This window comes from Bos taurus, chromosome 10 (assembly GCF_002263795.3).
Source record: "Bos taurus isolate L1 Dominette 01449 registration number 42190680 breed Hereford chromosome 10, ARS-UCD2.0, whole genome shotgun sequence".
NCBI classification, from domain to species: domain Eukaryota; kingdom Metazoa; phylum Chordata; class Mammalia; order Artiodactyla; family Bovidae; genus Bos; species Bos taurus.
The window spans coordinates 20389634-20412194 of NC_037337.1; the positions used below are offsets into that span (position 1 = coordinate 20389634).

Consider the following 22561-nt stretch of genomic DNA (forward strand, 5'->3'; position numbering starts at 1 on the left):
CTCTTATAAGGAATGAATGTAACAACTATCACTTCAGCCTTTGGGTCAATGAAGTAGGTCACTTCTCTCTGTTCTTTAGGGGAGCTGCTCAATCAGAAAGCCTGTTCTTGCCCCACCAGCTGAGCTAGATGGCAGACTAACAGCAAGTAAGGTAACTGAACTCTCAGAACACATGTCAGCAGTGGTCAAAGAAGGGGACTCTTAGGGCACACAGTCTACCTCTTAAATAGTTCACAAATTATTTGATATTCTTCCCTTCAAGAGGTGGAGCCTAATTTCCCTCCCCTTGAATGTGGGCTGGACTTAGTGACCTGATTCTAAAGAATAAAATATAGCATATGTTATACATACATATATTTATAAAATGTTTTTTAAATATGTATATATATATAAAAAGGTGTACAACTTTGGAAACTAGTTCACAAAATACAAAGTGGCTTTCTGTGCACACATATGCTGTTTCTCTCTTTCTCCTGGTCACACACTCTGGGGGAGGTTAGCTGCCATACTAGGAAGACACTCGAACAGGCCATGGAGAGGCCCACATAGTGAGGGATTAAGGCCTTCTGCACAGTCACTGAGGCAGTCATCTAGGAAACAGATCCTCCTGCCCCAGCCAACAATTTGAGAGACCCTGAGTCAGAACCACCCCACTAATCTGCTCCAGAATTCCTGACCCACATAAACTGTGAAGTAATAAGTATTTGTTGTTTTAAGCTACTGATTTTGGGGATAACTTATGCAGCCGTTGCTGCTGCTAAGTCGCTTATCGTGTCCGACTCCGTGTGACCTCATAGACGGCAGCCCACCAGGATCCACTGTCCCTGGGATTCTCCAGGCAAGAACACTGGAGTGGGCTGCCATGGGATTTTCAGGCAAGAGTACTAGAGTGGGGTGCCACTGCCTTCTCTGTATTATGCAGCAACAGATTAATATAATCACCCAATGATGCAGATATTACCCCATTTTTATAGATTAGAAAATTTAAGTTTGGTAAAGTTATTTAAGATCTAAAATTATACTGCTAATAAAAAGTAAAGCCAAAAAGTAAAGTAAAATAAAAAGTAAAAGTAAAGCCAAAATAAAAAGTAAAGCCAAAATCCAAATTCAGGGATGTCTGATTCCAGAGGCCATGTTCTTTGTTCTTTACCAAACAGAATGGGAAATAAACCAAACTAGAATAGAGTCCACAAACAATAAAAATATACAACATGTATTACTGGTAACTGCAAAGCAAACTGCTCAAATGTTATCTTTGCTTGCAGATGTATTAGAACACTCTAGACCCAAAGAGGGACTGACCTATTTGCTATAATTTAACTACTGTATAACGTAAAGCGTCTTGGACTTCAGAGAAATTTGGCTCTATTGAGGCTTTATTACTGAGTAACCCAAGGTGGGTCATTTAAAATCCTTTGAGTTTCAGTATTTACTTCTGTAAAATGAGAATAAAATACAATTCACAGAGGTCTTAGGAGGATTAATTTACATCTATCAATCTAGCACACTATTGGAGCCCAGTGTCAAAAATAAATATTTAAATTTCATTTTCAGCCAGGGAAAATTTAGGCTAAAGCAGGTGTTATGAGTCCTAAGAAATCAAAGAGATGCTGAATATTACGTCTTCTCCCTGTTTGCTGATATAAACAGGACTCTTGTTCATAGCTCTAATAAAGTTTACTCATGTCAGATACTGACAAATTATATTGAATAATGGCATATTTATATTGATTATGGTGCCTCGCCTTATATGGGCTTGCCATTTAATAAGGAACTACTTAAACGGGTCCTGTTGGTTTGCAGGTAGGTCTGAGGAGTTGAACAGAGCAAATACTGCTTACTTCACTTTACTTTTTCAGGAAGGCACAGATTAGGTAGCAAAGAAGTAATGAATCTTTAAAACAGATCACAGACCCACTTGGAAATTAACTCATGATCTGGCCTTTTTAGCTACACACTCTAAATCCCATGAATTACTGGATGGACCCTTCCAGATCCTGATGAATGGCAACACTGGGGTTCCAAGTCTTAAGTTACCTACCAATACCTGACCCAATCCCATTATCTGGGCCTTTGGCTGAGGACAAAGGCATGCTCCTCAGTACGTTCTGTTGCCTAAGCTGCAGGCACTTAAGAGAAAAACATCAGCTTCTCTGCTAGGCTGGTGGATGTACAGAGTGTCAACTTAGGCAATGGAGGTATTTTTAGTTGAAGCGAAGAACTGACTCGTCTGAAAAGACCCTGATGCTGGGAAAGATTGAAGGCAGGAGGAGAAGGGGATGACAGAGGATGAGATGGTTGGATGGCATCACCAACTTGATGGACATGAGTTTGAGTAAGCTCCGGGAGTTGATGATGAACAGGGAAGCCTGGCATGCTATAGTCCATGGGGTCGCAGAGTCGGACACAACCGAGTGACTGAACTGAAGGTTAAATAAAGTTAATACAACAGAGCTGAGATAGGGATCAAGGTATGGGGCCCCTTACCTGCACTGCTCATTTAGTGCTCATTTTCCAAAGCAAATTCATAATCTTGCAACTCATTTTCAGAGAACTCCATCCTTAAAAGATACTGTACAGTGTCTCATCATACAACACACTATACTGTAGAGATGGTCTCTCTGCTTCCTTCAGGCAACCTATCAAATCCCAGAGACACCTCAAATTTTCTATAGGCAAAAATAGAAGTTTGGCTGAAGGTAGACAGAGAGTTAAGATTTACTGCTAGCCAAGGGCCAAGCCCAAGAAGCAATACAAGATGGCCGAGATAGAAGCAAGAAAGATGTTGGCTTTTTGGCTCAATAATTATAGCAGAGTAGATTCATCACTGACTGTGAAGACTAGAGCAGTCTGGGACTAGTGCTGCCTTCTGCGGGTAAGGCTTTTCCTTTTCCTGCAGGTGAAACCACTGGGTAAGCAGGCACTGAAGTCTCCACTAAGACACTATAATCATCTGGAGTGCTTTTAATAAGCCTGATGCCTAGGCCACATTTCATAACTTTAAAATCAAGTTTGAGAACCGCTGCTCTAACACCTTTCCTGGCCTCAGTGTCTGAGAGGATTAGAGGGAGTGTCTGAGGCAGGGAGATGTATGTTTGCAAGTACAGGGGGCACTGGGGTGACAGTTGGACTGCAAGGTTAAGAACCTGACGGTCACTATTAGGAAAAGAAGCTTAGAAATCACTTCCTTCACTAACCCAGCTTCTCATCTGTGTCCATATAAGGAAACCACAGACCTTTAGAGCCTTATAGAACCTTCAAGATCATCTACCTCAGCCTACTTCATCATATACTTGGAGAGTCTGAGGCCCAAAAAAGGAATGTGACTAGTCAGGGTCATGGAAAGTTTTTAAAAGCAGGGTCAGGATTAGAACCCATTTCTTCTCCCAGTCAACACCTTTACATTGTTATTTAATATGCTCTGAACACAGCAGTGTGGCATAACGCTTAGGAACATGTGCTGTGGCATGAGAGTGCTTGGGTGAGGACGCTGGCTCCACTGGTTGACTCTGTCACATTGAGCAAGTCAATCAACGCCCTTGAGCCTCAATCTTCTCACCTGGAAAGTAGACAGAATAATGGCATTTACCTCAGAGTGTTGTGAAGACTACAAGAGAGGAGCGGGACAAGTAATGTACTTGGCACAGTACCTAGCACACAGTAAGCAAGCAGTAACGTTAGCTGTTCTTAATCTTTTAACAATAAAGTAGGTCAGGGTAGCACCCTGAAGAGAGGAAAAGAACGAATAGGTATGGTTATTTGGGCTATGGTTGATGTCCAAAATGTTCAAGCAGCTCTGCTTTCAGAGACTTTTCAAGTCAGGGCAATTCTGAGACAACCAGCTTTGACATCAGCTTGAACTTAACCATGACACAACCTCAAAGCATCTTCACCTGTCAAACTAGCTGCCCATCAAACAAACAAATGAGCACAAAAACACTCTGCATGCTGTAAGTGCTGTACAAATGTGAGAGATGTATTATTACTCTTAATAATGATATTTGTCACCATCACCATACAGTCTGCCTCAGCCAGTTTGAACTTTGATATTATCAGTCATAAATCCATGAAACGGCATAAGAAGCAGGGAGTCAGGACAAGGTCACTCACAGAAACCCTAAGATTTAGTCATAAGATTCAAACAGAAAGAAAGCTAATGAGTAGGGACAAGAAAAACAAGATCAATCTTGGCTCTCATTGTCACCAAAAGATTGAACTCATTTAAAATGCCCAATGAGCAGCAAGACACAATGATGGGCTTAATAAGACACCAGACCCAAACCTTCTTGGTGCTGGGATGGACCTTTCACAAGAGGTGATGGCATGTCTGTTGCAGAGGATTTGAAGACCACCAAAATCTTTTTCCAAAAACAGCAATAAAACTCAAACTCCTTGTTTGTTGGATTAATCAAAATGATTAAAGGGTGCGGACAGGGTCTGGGAGTCATGACAGGTATTTTTTCAACTTTGTAAACTACACAGAAAATTTTAACTTGTTTTTGTAAGCACATTTTTTAATTTCAGAAAAGAAAGTAAGATGAAAAGAGAGGGAATAAGCACTAGAAAAGCTGAAAATTTTCAGGGACAGAAAATCCAACATCTATTCATTCACAAATGTTGTATGACTAAGGAGTCTCTGGAAGACAGAAGACTCTGAGGAGTTGAAAGGCTCAAAAAGGAAGGAGAAGATCCCAAGACAGGCTGTTTAAGGGACAGAGGTCATCCTATAAGGTCTAGTCATCACTGTTCCCTCTCCCCTTGGCCAGCCCTGCTCCATCTTCCTCCCCCAGCATCTGCTCGGGTCACCTGCCAAATACCTAAGAAATGTAATCCTCAACAGTAATAGTATCTTCTTGTTTACACTGTGCCTCATGCTTGTCCTTTGAAAAAAGAGAAAAAAAGAACAAACTCTACTTCAGCTGCAAGGCCTTCCCTACTACACATGTATATACAATCATCCCCAAAATTCCTTTCTCAACAGGGATCTACAGATTAAGGTAGAAAAGCACTGCCACCTCAGGTCTGTTTCCAAATATGTGTCCCTCCCTGTGGTTCCTTCAGCCTTTTCTTTTGTACATAACAAGTAACTCATGATTTGGTCATGTGACATACAATGCCTTGTCCCTGGCTAGTCTAAAGTCCTTAACTCCCCACAGGGCTGAGGCCAAACAACACCTTGGGAAGTTCTCAACTGCAGGGAAAGCCAGATGGGGAAGAGGGGTCTGAGTGTAGACTAAGTGCTAACAAAATATATATGTATGGGCTGAATTACATTGCCCTTAAATGCCAATTTAGTTAAAACCACAAATCAAGATTATGAATCTCCTTTTGGCAGAGGTCACTTACGTTTCCTGAAAATCCCCTGAATTTCTCTGTTCTTGAGTACCACCACCTCTTGCCTACTACTTAGTAGAGTTTTTATAAATCATTATAGCTATAAAAAGATAACTGTCACTTATCCCACCCTAGTGGAACTGAGAAAAAAAAAAAAAACACGAGTTTACATGAAAATGCTTTGGGAATAACACACACTGCTCTAAATTCAAGGCAATTTTCTACCCCAACCACAATCAGGAGCTAGTTTCAAATATGATCCTGGGTCTATGGAAAACCTTTTCAAACTTACACAAGAAAAGTTAAATGTTCAGGCTTTACCAGACCAAACTATCCCTAACCCGAAAGACATTAAGTGTTCAGCTGTTTTCCATCCAGGTGTCAGGGGAGAGTAGGAAGAGAGAATAACTAGAATTCCATATGAATTTTCTTAACAGACTAACGTATCTGCCCAAGCTAGTTACAGAATATGTTTTAGCATTATATAAAACAGAATTCTCTTAAGGTCTACTTCTTTAAAATTAGGATGTTAATACCACCTGCCCAATCCTCCTCACAGGACTATTGTACAGTACAAATGCAACAGAGCACAGTACATGCCTTCATTATGGTGAGATACTGTGTATGCTATAACTTCCTCAGAAGACACTCCTGCCTGCAGCTTCAAGACCACTTCCCTGCCAAACAGAATGTGAGGAAAGATGCCTCTGGGGCATCTGAACCCCACCTTCTCAAGCAGCCACCCAACGGAAAAATAACCTCTCTCCACTCTTGAAAGTGCTGCATAGAAATCATTAACTCCTAATCAATATGATCAGAGTTAGTCAGGACTTGCAATTGTATGTAATTTATTCTTTAGGCTTGGAGAGCTTGATTAACTAGACACACCACTTTCCCTCCCTCACCTGTCCTGATTTGTTTCCTCTGCACTTGAACTTTGTGCCAAAGGCTCAGTCTGGAATGTTGCAGGGCCTTAACTCTCTTACGGAGGAGTCAAACATCTACCCATGTAGCTCATCTGGGTGGGGAAGGGCCCTCGGCTGGTTTAGAGAAAACGGTTTTCTCACACCTTCATCCTATGTTGAACAAATATGGCATTCTTTAAAAACAAAGATAAACCCAGATCTCTCAAAGAAAAGCCATGGAGTTAATCTAATCCAAGATTCTCTGGTCTGTGTGGGCTGTAACCATGCCACTGTGACTCAATCCCTGCAGGCATTTAGAATTCAATCTAGCCACTAGAGGCACTGCCCATCCTTACGTCAACAAGGACACAAGTCAGGGCAAGTGTCACCAAGACACTACTTTCATTTAGTAACACCATGTAATAGAAACTTTGACTGTGTCCAAGCTTTTTTTTTTGAGTCCAAATTTTTAGTCTTCCAAATATTTTAAGGAAAATCTGAATACCTGCTATAAATTAAGGAAAAGCTGAATACCTGCTACATATAGGTCATTCCCATTTCCTAAATTTATCTTTCCAGTTTCTAGAGATCACCCTATAGATTTAGACAACAAGTTTGGGTCCTTTCTAAGCAAAAATGAAAAGCCCTGGAAAATACCCTCATCTCTTCAGTCTGACCTCAAACAGTAGCCCTGCCTCTCCATGGTCATTTTATAAAATGGAAAAACGTGACGATGGGAGTCAAGACTTGGGTTCCATGCTATCATAGCATTGTCACAAACTGATGGTATGACACAGAACCAGTGTCACTTTTCTGGGTCTCAGTTGCTTCTTTGAAATAATACAAGAAAGTTGGGTTAAATGTTAGTTAGTTCTAACTCTTTTACAGTTCTACTGGCCTTCCGTGCAACTTCCAACTACAATCTCATCTTTAGATGCCATGCACCCAGAGGTTCTATTAAAATTCTAATGAATTATCTACAAATAGTTTATGTTCACCCTGCACACTGTACTTTGCCAAATCCTGCTGGCACACTGGAGATAACTACACAATATACTTAAAAGGCACTATTCTAAGAGCTTTACCTAAGGATGAACCATATGAAGCTGCCAACACTGAAGTATTTTTTGAACTACAAAAACAGCAACTTCAACTTATTTATTCCCTCTAACCAACCCATGTGCCATGTGGTAGGTTTTAAAAGAGAGGAAAACAGAAGCATAGAGAAGTTAAATAACTTGCCACAGTCATGCAGCTAGATGATGGGGTTTGGATTTAAACCCAGGCAGTTGAGCTCCTGAGCCTTCAGTCCTAACCATAACATTATATACTGCCTCCCATAATGAAAACAAGAAAGCTTGAAGACTGGAAGCCCAAGCCAAGATAGTGTCTCAGAAGGAGAGTGAGAGGCTCACGCCGCAGCCTCTGTTGGGTTGTACCTTTTACTTCAATGGTGGCATTTGCTTTAGGAGCACTGAGAAACTGATACACACAGTGGTATTCGCCTGAATCCTCAGCTCTCGGCTTATTGATCCTGCAGAGATGAGAAGAAAAATCAAGTGAGGAAGCTGGGAACAGTCAAAATACACAATAAAAGGAGAATGAAAGGGGCAACCAGGGACCCTGCTCTCCAAATTGTGCCCCTGCATGCAACTCACTTCCTCCTAACTATAAGCAAAAACCTCCCTCTGTGTATTAATGATTTACTCCTTACTAGGTGCCAGGAATACAGAGATGGTCCCTAACCTTAAGATATTTCAGTCTATTGGAGAAATACACTACAAAAAAAGTAATCAAAAGAGCTGTAAAAAAGTACTAAAATCTACACTTAGATACAAAAGATGGGCCCATCACCAAAAAGTTCTTGCTCACCTTGTGGTTCCAGTCAAATAAATACGAGCAGAAAGAAAGCATCTGTTTCTGCACTTTGCTGAAGAGTTTGTTTTAGAGTTTGTTTTCCTATCCTGTATTTTAGTAGCATGCTTTTCAGTAAGTCTAGTAACAGAATAGGATCAGTGGGGGGAAAAAATATGCCATCAGAGCATCAGCCACAGAGATGCAGCTCAACTCTTCTAGGTACAGCTAGAACTCCAGGGCTCTGCATGATCTGGCCCTTCCCTAGTGTCATCTCAGCCACTTTCTAGCCCTGGAGGTCTCTTTTCAGTTTTTCAATGTGCTGAACTTGTTCCTAGCTCAAAACTCTGACAAAAGATGCTCTGTTCTATAGAATGCTCATCCCATTTACTCTTCATCTCCCCAACTCCTCTTCCATCAGTCTCGGCTTACATGTCATTTCCTCTCACCCCCAATCTAAATGACATCCCTCTCCCTGACATTCTCTCATACTACACTGTAACCCTTCACAGCACTTATCACAATGTCTAATTATTTATGTGATTGCTTGATGAATGTCTGTTTTCTCAATAGACCAAGTTCTATGTGGACAGGCATTGTTAATTTGGTGCACAATTCTATACCCAGCACATAACGCAGTGCCTAGACTACAGTAGAAAAATGAATAAACACAAACAAGAGTGAACAACTACGCACAGATCCAGACCAAGTTGAGCAGAGTGAAAGGAAAGACTGTGAGAAGTGTGTGTGATGAGAACAATACTTCTTCTGAATTCTAAAGGGTGATCCTAAACAGGCTTTCTTGGTCCTGAAGGTCAGCTTCTTATCAGCTAACTGCACACTGGCCTACATACACCGCTGCCCCAAACATGTGCAAAAATGCTAGTGTGTAATTACAGACAACAGAGAAACATCAGCTTCCAGATGAGAATATAAATAATTGTTTTACTCCTACTCTTCTGCTTAACAGTTAAAACATGATACTTGTGATGACCATCTCCACTGCACTAGTTAATGTCTGAGAAAAACTCCTAACCTCAGAACACTGGCCAAACGCATTTATTCATCTTACCGTTCATCTCAAAAAAGAAACAAGAGACTATGGATGAGGAAAGACACACCCCACTCTCACAAGACTGTCTCAGCATACCCATGGCAGCATAAGATTCTAAGAGGAACCGTCAACAGTCTTCTCAAATTGATACAAATGACTATTCTTACATCAATATGCTCCCAACAAGAAAAGAGACACAAGTCAGTTGCTCTTAGTAATGTTCCCAGAGTTAGGAGGGGGAGGAGGAGAAGCAGCAGCAGCAGCATCTTCAGGGTTTAGATTTACTGTAGTAAGTTGAGAAGATGACTCCCAAACTAGGGGCCATGCCAGTGGGCTCAAAATCTCCCCACAACATTTCCTTCAACTAGCTTTTGGGAAGCAACTGAAGCAAATAAAAAATGTCCCCTGCAGGCTAAGCACAAGCACAGTTTGTGACAGGCTCCATGGCTGACTTATGAGATGGCCCAAAGGTCTCAACTGTTACTCTACAAAATGTGAGTTGTTACTCTACAGATTTCCCAAAACACTTGTGACAATGCAGAACACCCTGGAAAGCCTCAAATAGGCTGAGGGAAAAAGAAGAGGCATTCTATAAAATCAGGTTCAAACTTTATATAAAGTTACAGCTCAAAGCTTTAGGGGTAACATAGGGCAAGACCCAAGAGAAATATGATTGGATATCTGATATCTTTAAAGAGGTATTATAAAAAAAAACAAACTTGCAAAATTAATGGACAGATCAAGAATAGATGCCTTTTATTCCACCCAATATTGCTATTCAATTAACCTTTTCCAAACTATCAGGACATATCTCAGGCTATATTTCCAATTTTATATCAGAAGAAACTACAGTGGAAACAGATTAACTACCTTGTTACAAAATGGTATAGCACAACAGAAAAACAAACAAAAATCCCGAATGATCCAGATTCTAAAAGAGTCAGAAGACCTGGAACCTAGGCTTGGTTCTGCAACTTATTAGATACAGTATGTGGCCTTGCAAGGAGTCAAGTGTTATTACTCTTTGAGTCTCAGTTTTCTTACCTGAAAAAAGAGGAAGAGGATCCACAAATTAATGTGAGTCAATTATTTAACGGATATGAAATGATCTCAATTCTGCAAAATACTGCAGAACGTCCTTGCTATCACTGAATACAAAGGTTTTCCTGGTCTCACTCCAGTGCACTATTCAGTCGCACTGCATCATCCTGCCAAATAGGATTAGCTGATCCTTTTCAACTAGGAACAAACTATCCTGAAAGGTGAGGTGCCATGTGTTCTAGATATTTCAAAATGTACCCAATTCTCGGGTGCTGGATAACTTCAGCCAGCAAATATCCCCCTCTCACCAAAGGGTAATTACAGGGTACCATCCTTTTCCAGATCACTCGCAAACAGTCGGACATGACTGAGAGACTGAACTGAACTGAATGAGCCCTATATCCACTGGGCCTGATCAGGTTATGGTCATAATAAGCACTCCTAAAAGCTAACTCACCAGAAAATCTACTCAGTGGGAAGAACACTTATGGTGATCTTGCTCTAAGAATCCTAGATCAGATTTCAATCTGATTCTTCAAACCACTGGATTAAGTCAAGAGACCTGCATTCTAATTGTGGCTTTTTTACTGACTAGCATTACTACCCCAAGTTGCTGTTATCATAAGGAAGAAATATGGCTCTCAAACCTGGTTGCTCATTAGAAATTACTTGGAAATCCATGGAAATTCTAGCCTCACCCCAGACATACTCTGTATTAGACTCTCTAGAGGAGGACCATGTGTATCATGGCTCTCCCACATAGCTTAATTACAGGTTATGAATGTAAAGTAAATTCAACCATGTACCATCTCATCTTCCCAGGAGCTGCTAGCCCCTCTCACCTGTATTCCATGTTGCTGGCATTCTTACGAGTGGCAGTCAGTTCTACCCCATTCTTTGTCCAGTAGCTGTATGTAAGGGTGTGAGAGTTGGAGGTGAGGTTACACTGCAGGGTAACAGAGGGCGCAGGGCTTTCTCGAATAATGACTTCTTCACTGGTGACAATCCTTGGTTCTGTAATAAGAGTGCACAATGATAGGAAGCCATAGTTCCATTCTCCGCAGCCCTGGCCTGAGAGTAGGATGGGATAGGTTGGGGAGACTAGAAGAGGGAGGGCAGACAGGACCACATAAGGAATTTCACTTTACCACTTTGGAGGAAGTCAATAAAGGAAAAACAATGATTATAAGCAAATGATCACTAGCGCAGACAACAGCCTGAAGACCAGCTGGCCTAGACGTGAAAAGAATGGGAGTATTATGGATGCTTGTACTGGCAACAATTCACTTACGCGTTTGAATACCATCATTTTTTGAGATAAGAACCACCAACCAATTCGACTTCAATTAGAAAATCAGGCTCCACCTTGCAATTCTGAAGACAAAGGCAGTATCATTTAGATAACTAATAAACTTCCTATGGAGTCACTAGGCCTTGAAACAGTAATAGTTATAGTTAGGCAATACATGTATGGCTTTCCCACATTTAAATCTGATAAATCTATGGCAAACCAGCCATGGCCATTAATTATGCAGAAAAAGACAATATAGATCTTAAAGACAAATTTCCTACTGAAAGTCTATTGCATTTTCCAAATTTTGCCGAGAGAAAATTCCTAAGGAACCAGCAGTTCTTCTCTCCAGCCCATATACTCCAAAGACAAAATATTTTCAGAATTGCACTTTAAAATATTTTTCATTCTAAGATAATCATAACTAGAATGTAGTATATGCTGGTATTATGGGCTCCTAGAATTTTAGAGCTGAAAGGCTCTTAGGGTTCAATGAATCCCAGTCTTTAAGAGCTAAAAAGGTAAAATGACTTGTGCAAGGCCATAATTATTGTTAGTGACAAAGCTGGGCCTAGAAAACACACCTGATCAAATTCTTTATCCCTCCCCCTCCAAGCCAAAAGTACCCCCATAACACTTTCCACCCTAGATAAAGTTATATACTTCATCCTCGGGTTCTACCTAGGCTTACATAACCTGGGATCACTCATTTAGTATCTACAAAAATAACCTGTGTCAAATGTTATAATACACTGAGCAGAAATATTTTAAGGCACACTGTATCAATACCATTCCTGAAAGGTTCATCTTTACAGCACTTTGAATTCCATCACTATATTAAAGTCAAGAAGTCTGTGGTCTTTTCTTGTTACTATTTTTAATCGTTTCCCATGGTTAGCTCTTTTTCTACTTTAGGTCAATCATTCTCAAGTACAGTTAAAATCTTTTCCAATCCACAATCAGAGATATTTGCACTTTAACTTTTTTCCCAATTATTTCCTAGAAATCCTTGACTAACTTTTCATTTTCCTGCACCTGGCTACTTCCTGTCTACAACTCTCTAGCAGCTCCCTGACACCATTTTATACACGTATAGTGCTGACTCTATAATTCTTAAAGACAAAACTCTCTCTCTTCACTTGAGCCAAGCTTTGTTCATTGTGCAGGAAGGGGGAGAGGACGGAGAAGTCATGGGACACTTGAAAAGTGTAATGCCCAAGCACCTCCTAATCAGTGTAACATTTCTGACTGTAGAGCTCATATTGTCAAAGAAACTTGTGATAAATAAAGCAAATCCTCAAGTTTGCTCAAGTAAATTGGTTCTCATTATTTTACAACTTTGGCAAAAGGATAGTGGTTATCTTCCAATCAGCACTGGTCCTTATCGGTAACACCAAACAGGGTCTCTATGTACAGATAATGGAGGCATAGCAGCCACTAAGACAGAAGCAGATGCATGTAAACACATTAGCGCAGTGGTGTCCCATGGTTTCCAAAACACACTGGACAGAAGCCAAATCCCTGGGCCTTAAGTCGAGCAGAACAGCTGCAAACCCTGCAATGGAAGGCGCACATACACCATCAGCAGAAAGCATCACAATTCCAGGAAAATCAAAACCAAGCAAAAACAAAAGAGATAAAGAGAACCAGTACTCCACAGAAATTAAAAAATATAAAGGCAACATTAAAACCCAAACACACTTTTAGTTTTTTGCTGAATTTTTACTATCCAATTTTATTTTCTGTCCCATTTGGGACTCATCTTCTGGTTCTTCCTCTCAGACTGCACTGAGAAAGGGTAAACTTTGAGGCCAAGAGCTTCAAGATGTTTAAATTATAAGGAGGCCAAAGTAAATGCTACTCTTACCTGTGGTGATGCAAATGACCACGCAGCTCAGGGAGATTAAGAAGTTGATGAAAGCAACCTGGTGAACTTTCTGCCAAGAATTCTCAAAAGGCAAAGGAAAGCACATTTTCCCTTAGGTGTTAAAGATTCAGGAGAGAGTCAGCAGGGAGCAAGTCGATAATTTTAATAGGTTTAAATATGATTCTGCACCATAGGAGGGTTGTGGGGTGGCATAACCTCCCTCCTATAATTGCTATATATGGAAACCGGTACTAGACCAAGTTCTTTGGTCACAGTGCCACAACTGCATTCTGCACCAGGATGAAGGTGGGGCTTTTATTTCCGATCAAACATTGGTGGTTGAGCATTACTCATGACAGTCCAAGAGAGACGAACATTTAGGAGAAGCTCAAAATTCTTACCTGCCACTTATTCCTATTTAGAAGCACTGGTTCAGAGACCCTTACCCTAGTCATCATTCATATGTAGAACATGCTACAGACAGAGAGAGAACCTACAAACTGGGCACACTTCTACTGCCAGGAGGTCATCCTTAGAAAATCTCAACTTGCCCTTGGAGACAAATGTCATTGAGGATGCTGAATCATAAAACAGTCCAATTAGAGTGGAATTCAGGGTGTTTAAAAAGTGAAGACGATTAGCTCTCTGAATCAGTTAACTAGGATTAACTGATTTATAGGGAAGTCTGGGGAGAATCTAAACTAGCCAGGGTTTGGTTCAATCACATGCAGACACCCTTAAGTTAGGAAACTTATTTCTAAGTAAACTGGGAGACTGCTATATACTCTCCAGAATGAGAGGCAGGTACCCCAAAGACTCATCTTCTTTCAGCCCCAAGGTATGACCTTTTAACTATGAGTCCACCTGAGTCAGGCTCCTACAAGTACAAGTACCAAATGCCCAGCCCAGTCCATGCCTACAAACTTCTGCAGACCTTTGTGGCCATTTGGGTAACTCTGTTTTTACAAGGAAAGGAGCATGGGGGCAGGAGAAGGAGGCGTGCAAGGGGAAAAAAAATTATTAAATAAAAGAAAAATCACTGGGTTAATGTTCCCCATTTTCACATAGACAAAGTTTTCTTTTTCCCTTTCCAGAAGCAGGTTCTCTGATTCAACAGGGCCAACTGCAGCAGCCTCTTCTACCTCTCCTCGAAGTCCTCTTCATAGGCATCTCCTGAGCTGCTATAAAGAACAGACAACTAACTTGCTATTTTCCACAGAAGGAGATTCAAGACCCATTTCAGATGACCTCCTGTGTTATTGCCAATATCCTCATAAATGTATTTTACTGTTTTTATTTAATCTAAGTCAGTCAGTTCTTTAAACCAGAATTGGCTCTAGGGGCTCTGAGTCCCTGAAAAGAAGGTGAAAAACCCAGAGGATCTTTCCTCAATTACAATCAGGACAGATGTGGGTTAAAACTCTTCCTGGCCAGAAGCACTGGCTCTGTGGTAGCTTCTCCCTCCCTCTCCTCCCTACCACACAAGCAGTAAACTATTCAGAAAGAGATGGCCACAAAAGCTCCTGTGTCTGATGTCTCACTTGTACCTGCTACTACAGGATGAAGAGAAGGGTTCTGAGTCAACTGCTCCGCTCACTCTTACCACTCAGAGGAACACGGTTAGAATTTAGTTTCCTCTTTTTCTTTTTTCAAGACATAAGAAAAGGCCAGTATGAATGGCTTCCAAACTACTTCTGGGGTTGCCAGCCTCTGGGATGATAGGGTGGCACTGACTACTGTGCCAATAGTCAGTCATCAAACTGTCAACAGATCCAACTCTGACTTTGAAACAGTATGATGGGATTTAAAAGAAAAATACTTTGCAGCTTAGTGTCACCTGGTTCCTAACAGCAAGACATATGGAGGAAATCTAAGGCCACTGCTCTTTAGAGAACAGGAGACTAGATGGGCAGGACCATGAGGAATATACTGCTGCAGTGGGGGGCTGTTATCAGAGAAGCACATGCCACTGTTTTAGAAAAGAAAAAGAGCTAGAACTATGGAAATATCCAAGCTTACATGCTACCCAACAACCAAAACACATCACCACACCACACCCATGGCAACATTCCCATCATAGACAGGATGACACCAAGTCACAGTGAGGGAAGAGGCTGGGCAGACACAAACTTAAAACCATAGAGGTGAAGGCAGCTACTCAGAGAGCTTCAAACAGATGCACAGAGAAATAAAAAATAGTTAGATTGGGGAGAGAAATAAAAATAGAAAGGCACCAGATAATAAATCAGCAAAGGATAGCAGGAACCCTACTACAAAATTCAGGGGGAGGGAAGGAAGCGATCCGACACTGCCCTGGTGCGACTGCCTGGCTTCGTGAGTTTCGAGGGTTTGTGTTGTTGTTGTTAGCCTCCCCAGTTCGCCCTCCCCACCTCTTCCCAATGCAGGTGATTTTGGACAATCACAGATTTTCCCAAGTTCTTTGTTCCTGAGGAGAGAGACACAGAGAAGGGTTGGGGGTAAGGGAGGTAAAGAGGACAGCAAAGATACAAAAGAAAAAAAAGTTGCCACAGATATTTTCATACACTACAACCAGAAGGGTCGTGGGTTTGAAAAAACGAAGACAAGGGGTGGGGTGAGTGATCATACTGGGGAAGAGGGGAAGGAAGCAGAGGGAAAGGTCAGCGGGCCACCTCTAGTGACTACAGTACCACTACTGTAGGGTGCTGGACTCACTCTGAAGCACGCTTATGGTAGCCTGGGCTCGAATCCATGTTATGGAAGGGTTTTGCCTCAAGTCATTCCTCTTGGGGTCGTTGCTGGCCCTGCACTCGTAAGTCCCAGAGTCCTCCAAGGTGAGCCGGGTTATTCTCAGCACACTCACGCCGTTTGCCCCGTAGGCGGTGTTTACGGTGACACGGCGCTTCCGAGCACCGTCCCACAGCTGTCTGAAAGACTCTGCCCGGTTGACTTCTGCGTACCACCACTGGATCTCTGGCGTGGGGCTCCCGACCACGTCACAGTACAGCTCAAAGGCGTCCCCAGTGAGCTTAGTTTCTGACATGGGCGACTTGACAAACCCAGCTAGAGGGAGGGGGAGCAGGAATGCAGTGACAGGCCAATCAGAAAAAAAGAAGAATCAACAGGTGTTAATAGTAATTTAAAGAAAAGAAAAGAAAAAAAGCAAATGAGTTGCAAAGAACAAAAAGAATTCATTTTTAAACTATAAAGAGACAGTAAATAGCATTTCATACAAGCTTTTAGAAGAAGAACCACCCTGAGAAGCTTATGAAGCAAAGGCAGGCTAATTACAAGCTGGGGCAGCCCAGGTGCTGGCCAGGCAGAAGCAAGCCCACTGGAAAGCATTTTAGCAATGGGCCCAGCCAGTAGGAATGAGAAAGCCTCAGGTCTCAGGGAAGTCTCTTTCCATAGAACACAAACCATTACCTTTTCAAACTCAGGCAAGTGATGAAAGATAACTGGAAGTTGGCAATAGGTTTATATGCCAAGTCAGGGTCTCTCTTTTGGATGGGTGAACACTTGGTTAGAAATGCAATGTCTTTTATGGGTCACAACAAGAAGCGTTAATGACCTATTGACACCTTCTTTTGGGAGTCAGAGTCCAAATCTCACCTGAAAGGCTAGCAAATTTCTCACTCATGCAGGATCCTATCCTGAATTCAGGTTAGACTTTCCCCGCATCCTCTTCTTCCGTGGGCCCACGGCAAACAAATAACCCCGTTGTTTGTGAAGCAGCCTCTATCTGAAAGCAAATCCTCTGGTACAGGAGAGCAAGACAGTCTGTATTTCAGAGTGAGAATTACTATCAGGGTCAGCTCAGGAGTGGAACCAACAGTAACTCAACTTATTGCCAGTGTCTGGAGAGACTATTCCCTCCACAATCCCATAAATTTATAAACCAGAAAAATCTCCTGAAAAGTCAGTCTTAAAAATAATCATGACACAAAAACCGAACCAGAACAACAACAACAAAAATCCATGGCATCTGACAGGCTCTCTTCACATTCTTTAGCTGCCTGGTTCCTAGAGGCCAGCTCAAAATGAAAACTGTACAGTGATGTATTAAACTAAACTCGACGGTGAAGGCTAGGCCTCACCAACATTGCCAGGCATTGCACAGGAACTAAAAGTTGATGTCTGCTTTCACTTGCCCATAATTTGAGGTTACACTTGCATAAGATAAGGTGAGAATGGCAAAGAGAGAGCCAAAAAAAAAAAAAAAATCCAGACTTATTGGAACAACTTGGAATGGAGTCCATATCACAGTGCAAGCATACTCTCTCTCACCCATTTACTCCATCAAGGGTCCATTCAGCATTTCTACCAATTCAAGCTAAAAGGTACTAATAATTCAGTATCTAAAGTACAGGCAAGAAGCTAAAAGAGGGTACTCTGATTCGCCGGGCAATTTCTCTTAGGCCCAAGCCAGATCCTCTGCAATGAGCAGAGTAAAGCCAGTATCTACTAACATCAGGTTAAGAACATTTCAGAGGAGAAGTATGAATTAAATAGAACAGTTTCCCTATAGACAAAAAGCCAAGGATATAATGGGATTGCTGAACATGGAGGTTGCTAAGTGGAAATTTTTCTGTTTATATCCACAGCATATTTGCCTTTGGAGATAAACTGTACACAATGGACCTCAGAACCCTATGGGAAATACTACACTTACTCAACTAGAGGTCAAGAACTCCAAATTCATACTAGTCTTTGAACTGATACAAGATTCAGAATCTGGGAAGGATAGGAAAGCAGTCATTAATAGCCTCAGATTAACTGTTCTGCCTTCAAAATGACATGCCTAAACTACCTTTTGAGACCGGATATCAGTTCCTTGAAAGGAACTAGTTATGAGGTGCCAAGAAGCCAAAAATATATCATTCTCAAGTGCAGGGGAAGTTTCAGAATTCCGGAAAGAAGACACCAAGCCACTGCATGAAAGGCTGAGCTCACTTCCACATAAAAGGGTACCCAAGGGGACTTCCCTGGTGGTCCAGTGGCTAAGACTCTGAGCTCCCAGTGCAGGGGGCCCAGGTTCGATCCCTGGTCAGGGAGCTAGATCCCACATGCTACAACTAAGACCAAGAGCAGCCAAATAAATAAATAAAATTTTTAAAAAAAAAAGGGTACCCAAGGAGCTATGCTTTAGCTTTCACACTACCTTTTCATTCATTTTACTACTGGCTCAATCACTAAAGAAAACTGTTTATCAGTAAATCCCTAGAAAGCAGAAAAAAGTATTATTCTCCTTTAATCATACTCTTGATCATTAAGTGGAATTCACAAATGCTCTTATTCTCACATTCTCTGTGAACTGGGGGAGTTTATGTCCACTTGAATGATGTGATAATGTACCTAATTATGCTCTAGAAATATGTTGTTAGTGGATTTCTCCTGTCTTTTTTCTCCCTTCTTCTGAATTGCACTTCAAAACAAGCTTAGATCTAAGCCTATTCAATTTATTGACCATGCTATGTAGAAGGAATACCTGCAAGTATGTCCAGAACCACCAAGAACCCATCCAATTTCAAAATAATCATAAATCCCAAGACACCACAATTCAAAGACAGTGAAGAAACAGTCTGAACACAATTCTCCACTGCCCAGAACGAAGAAAGTCACTCAAACCAACACTGCAACTTCTGGACAAGACTTACTTCTAAGGAAGTGCTGATCTGATTTAGTTTTCTACTTGTATACAGGGAAGGGGACCAAGTCGATAATGTTCCTTGATTATTGACTAGTAAATTATATTATATATATTCAGGGCTTCCCTTGTGGCTCAGCGACAGAGAATCTGCCTGCAATGCAGGAGACACGGGTTTGATCCCTGGGTCAGAAAGATCCCCTGGAGAAGTGAGTGGCAACCCACTCCAGTACTGGAAAATCCCATGGACAGAGGAGCCTGAAGGGCTACAGTACATGTGGTTGCAAGAGAGTCAGCTAAACAAAAACAATGATATATATTTAAGCAAACTTATCTAAAAGCAAAAGTAAAAATCCCTTAAAACAATGACAACAGACATCTATCTGTGCTCTTTGAGGCTATTATTTTTTATTATTATTAGACATGTATATCATTAGATAACATTTTTTAAGTATGTGTTATGTGTTAGACAATGTGCTAAGCACTTTTATATTATCTCATTTAATCTTCACAACATAGCACAGATGCAATTATAATCCCCTTAGAAGATGTGGAAACCAAAGCCCAAAAAAGCTAAGTACTTTTCCCATAGTTACAAGCTAATAGTGAAAGAGTAGACTGGAATTCAGGTGTGTCCACAGCCAAAGTATGGTCTCTTAACACCACAACTGCAGTCAATGTGTCTCCCTGAGCCAGAAAAGTTATAGATATTTTGGTCACCACTTAAATATAATTAATTAATTCTGGGTATGAAAAGTCAAGACTCCTCCACTGGAATGTGCAGCACACTATGATGACTACCTCCTTAAAATTATAATCCTATTAAAGAATGGAGACAGAACAGCACAAGGATCAAAGAAATCCTGAAGCAATTATGTGAACGTGAGTGAGTGGGGGACAGCGGGGGGCGGGGGAGGGAGGTACGGGACGACGGTGAGAAGGGGTAGGGAAGAGTGAGAAAACAAAAGATGGTTCAGAAGCTAGACTTCCCCCACAGTTCTGATGATTCTACCACTCTGCTCTTAAGAAGCCTAGCTTCATAGGAAGGAGCTTAAAAGACATTAAAGGCATTTCTCTAGTGTTGTAGTTAGTGGCCAAAATACTAAAAGGCAGCACCTGAAATTTTATGAAACAGCTTACAAAGTCCTTTCACACATATCACATTTCATTTTCTTCACATAAATTCACAAGGTTCATAGGTCAAGTGCAGAGATAGGTTCATGATTTGATCAAGATCACTTAGGTAGCTAATCCTGAGTGGAGTGAGGATCAAAACAGAGGTCCTCAGCTTTTAGTGTACCGTTCTTTCCAAAAAAAAACACACTGCCTCTAAATAAAACAAGTAGGGAATTCCTTGATAGCTGAACACTCATCAAAAATCATGAAAACAAATCTATTTCTCCTCCTAGCAGTAGGGAAAAACAAAACAAAACAAAACAAAACCAATGCTCTCTCTATACAGTACTGTGGAATCACGGCAAGGCAAAGTTATTAGCAACCATCTACCTCATTATCCATCCAAAATTAGCTCCAATTCAGGAGAAGAGAAGAACCAGCTCTCAGCAGCAGCAGGAGGCAAGGCAGCTCACAGCGTGACTCACTGCCCTGCCTTTCATTACCAATGGCTTTCAAACAAATACATGCCCTCAACATGAGAGCACACACTGCTCAAAGTCAGGAGACCAGGAAAAGCATCTGTTTGATTTCCAGGTCAAAGCTCATCCAATATTTTGGAAAAAGCCTAATTTCAGAAAAACAACCTCTGGCCCCCTCTCCACCACCATCTCCAGCCACTGTAATAGGTAACTAGGCTCAGAACTCAAACAGGTTTGACAAAGTACTAATATCAGTTCCTTCAGTTCAATAATGATAAAGAGGGAAGCCAAAGAGTGGTCACTAGCTTTGTGGGAGGGAGGAACTAGAAGCTGAGGGTGGAGGAGGGTGGCAGGCATAGTATTAAAAAATGAAGACAGTAAAACCAGGAAAAGCCTAAAGTAAAACTGTAACTGGGGATGGGACGAGAAGATGACAGCTGGGGCTAGCAGCCGGAGAAAAGGAGGAGCTCTCTGGCAGGGAAAACTGAATGTGTAGATATGTAGCAGAGGGTGAGAAGAAGAAGGGAACACAGAGGAACAAGTTGAGCCCAATCCCAAGAAAACTGCTTTTACATATGCCCTAAGGAAGCAAAAATGCTATCCTAGCCCCATACATGAGGGACCATCAGTGATTTTTTTACAGCCAATATTCTCATTTTCCTCCAGGGCTATCAGTGAACAGACAGTAAGACCCACTTATATTCCTCTCTCAGCTGACTACTGCCAAGGCCGGGCCTTTAAATTTAGCCTGTTTTTGTCACCTTTTTCTTAAAAAAAAAAAAAAACAGCTGTTCCCTTCAAGCCCCTCTCCACTACTAATTCCCTGTGGGTGGCTCATGCTGTTCTTTCCTTCGTGCCTCATAATAAAGAGGAAATGACAGCCAAGGACACTAGAGAGCTGCTCTCACCTTCCCCCATTCACTCATACCATGCACCCCAAAAAGCAGACAGACTCTGAGCAAGACAGACTGGTATCTAGCTTTGGTTATAGGTATGGTATTTCAAATCTAAGTGACTCTTAACTGCAATAAGCCTGCCTGTTCTTACTGCTTATTTTAATCCTTCACACTATCCCTCAACACCAAAGATAGGTCCTAAGTCCACAGGCACTCATTCTGTGTGTTAAAACCAAGTGTAAGGCAGGCCTGAGGCCCTGAGAGTGGATGAAAATGGGATAACCTCATTCTCCACAGCAGGAAGGAGGTATACGGGTCTCATTTCATGGACCAGTCTGATCTGCAGGTGAGAGACAGCAACAATTACAAAGCATTTTCCAAAGTCACACCTATTCCTTTCACAGCTACCTCTATCAGGGAGTCATGACAAAGGCTTAGAAAGTAAGATCTTCTCCATTCACCAGCTTCTAATCCAGGGCCACCCTTTATTCTGAAATTATAGCATCCAAATGGCTAAAACAATCTGTTTTGGCATATTTTAGTCAGCCTTCTGTTTTGAGAAATAGGAGACTATGTAGTTTAGTGGATAAAAGTAGCAAACTCTAAATCTGGATTACTTGGAAGTGTTGTCACCACTTGTATGACCTTAGGCAAATGACCTAACCTCTGAGGTTCTCCCTAATCTGTAGGCTGGACTAATAGTAGCAACCTCAAAGAGTTATTGTGAGGATTACTTGAAATTGACATACAGCTTAAAACAGTACCTGGCACCTAGTAAGCACTCAATAATGTTAGCCATTATTCTATGTCTCCATAGAAATTATGCTGAACAAGCCATATGCAGCAGCCTTCAGCACTGTTCCAACAACAGTCTGGGAAGTAGAAATTTTCTCTTAAAGGAGCTCCAACTTAGAATCCAACTTCATCAATAAACCGCAAAAAATTAATTTTAACCTTAAAAATAAGAACCAGAATGGAAATATTAATTGCAGAAGGCAATGAAAAAGTTGGGTATTCTTCATTCCTTCCTATCCTCGGAGCAAACTAAAAATAAGGGGAGTGGTAACAGAAGTGTGGACTCAGGGAATTAGCAGTTAT

At 41.4% G+C, this 22561-nt stretch overlaps 1 protein-coding gene across 3 annotated transcripts in view; it reads right to left on the bottom strand.

Annotated features, from left to right (window-relative positions):
* NPTN (neuroplastin) overlaps window positions 1-22561 on the bottom strand; it is a 64386-nt gene that overhangs the window by 16291 nt on the left and 25534 nt on the right. For 2 of the 3 annotated variants that reach the window (XR_009496063.1, XM_005211382.5), the window contains exons 2-4: window positions 16041-16388; window positions 11031-11202; window positions 7679-7773 (exon numbers count right to left, since the gene is read on the bottom strand). Coding sequence is in view for 2 of the 3 variants with exons in the window: in XM_005211382.5 (XP_005211439.2) it covers window positions 7679-7773; window positions 11031-11202; window positions 16041-16388 (615 nt within the window). In the remaining variant the exon portion in view is untranslated. 3 annotated transcript variants of the gene reach the window in all.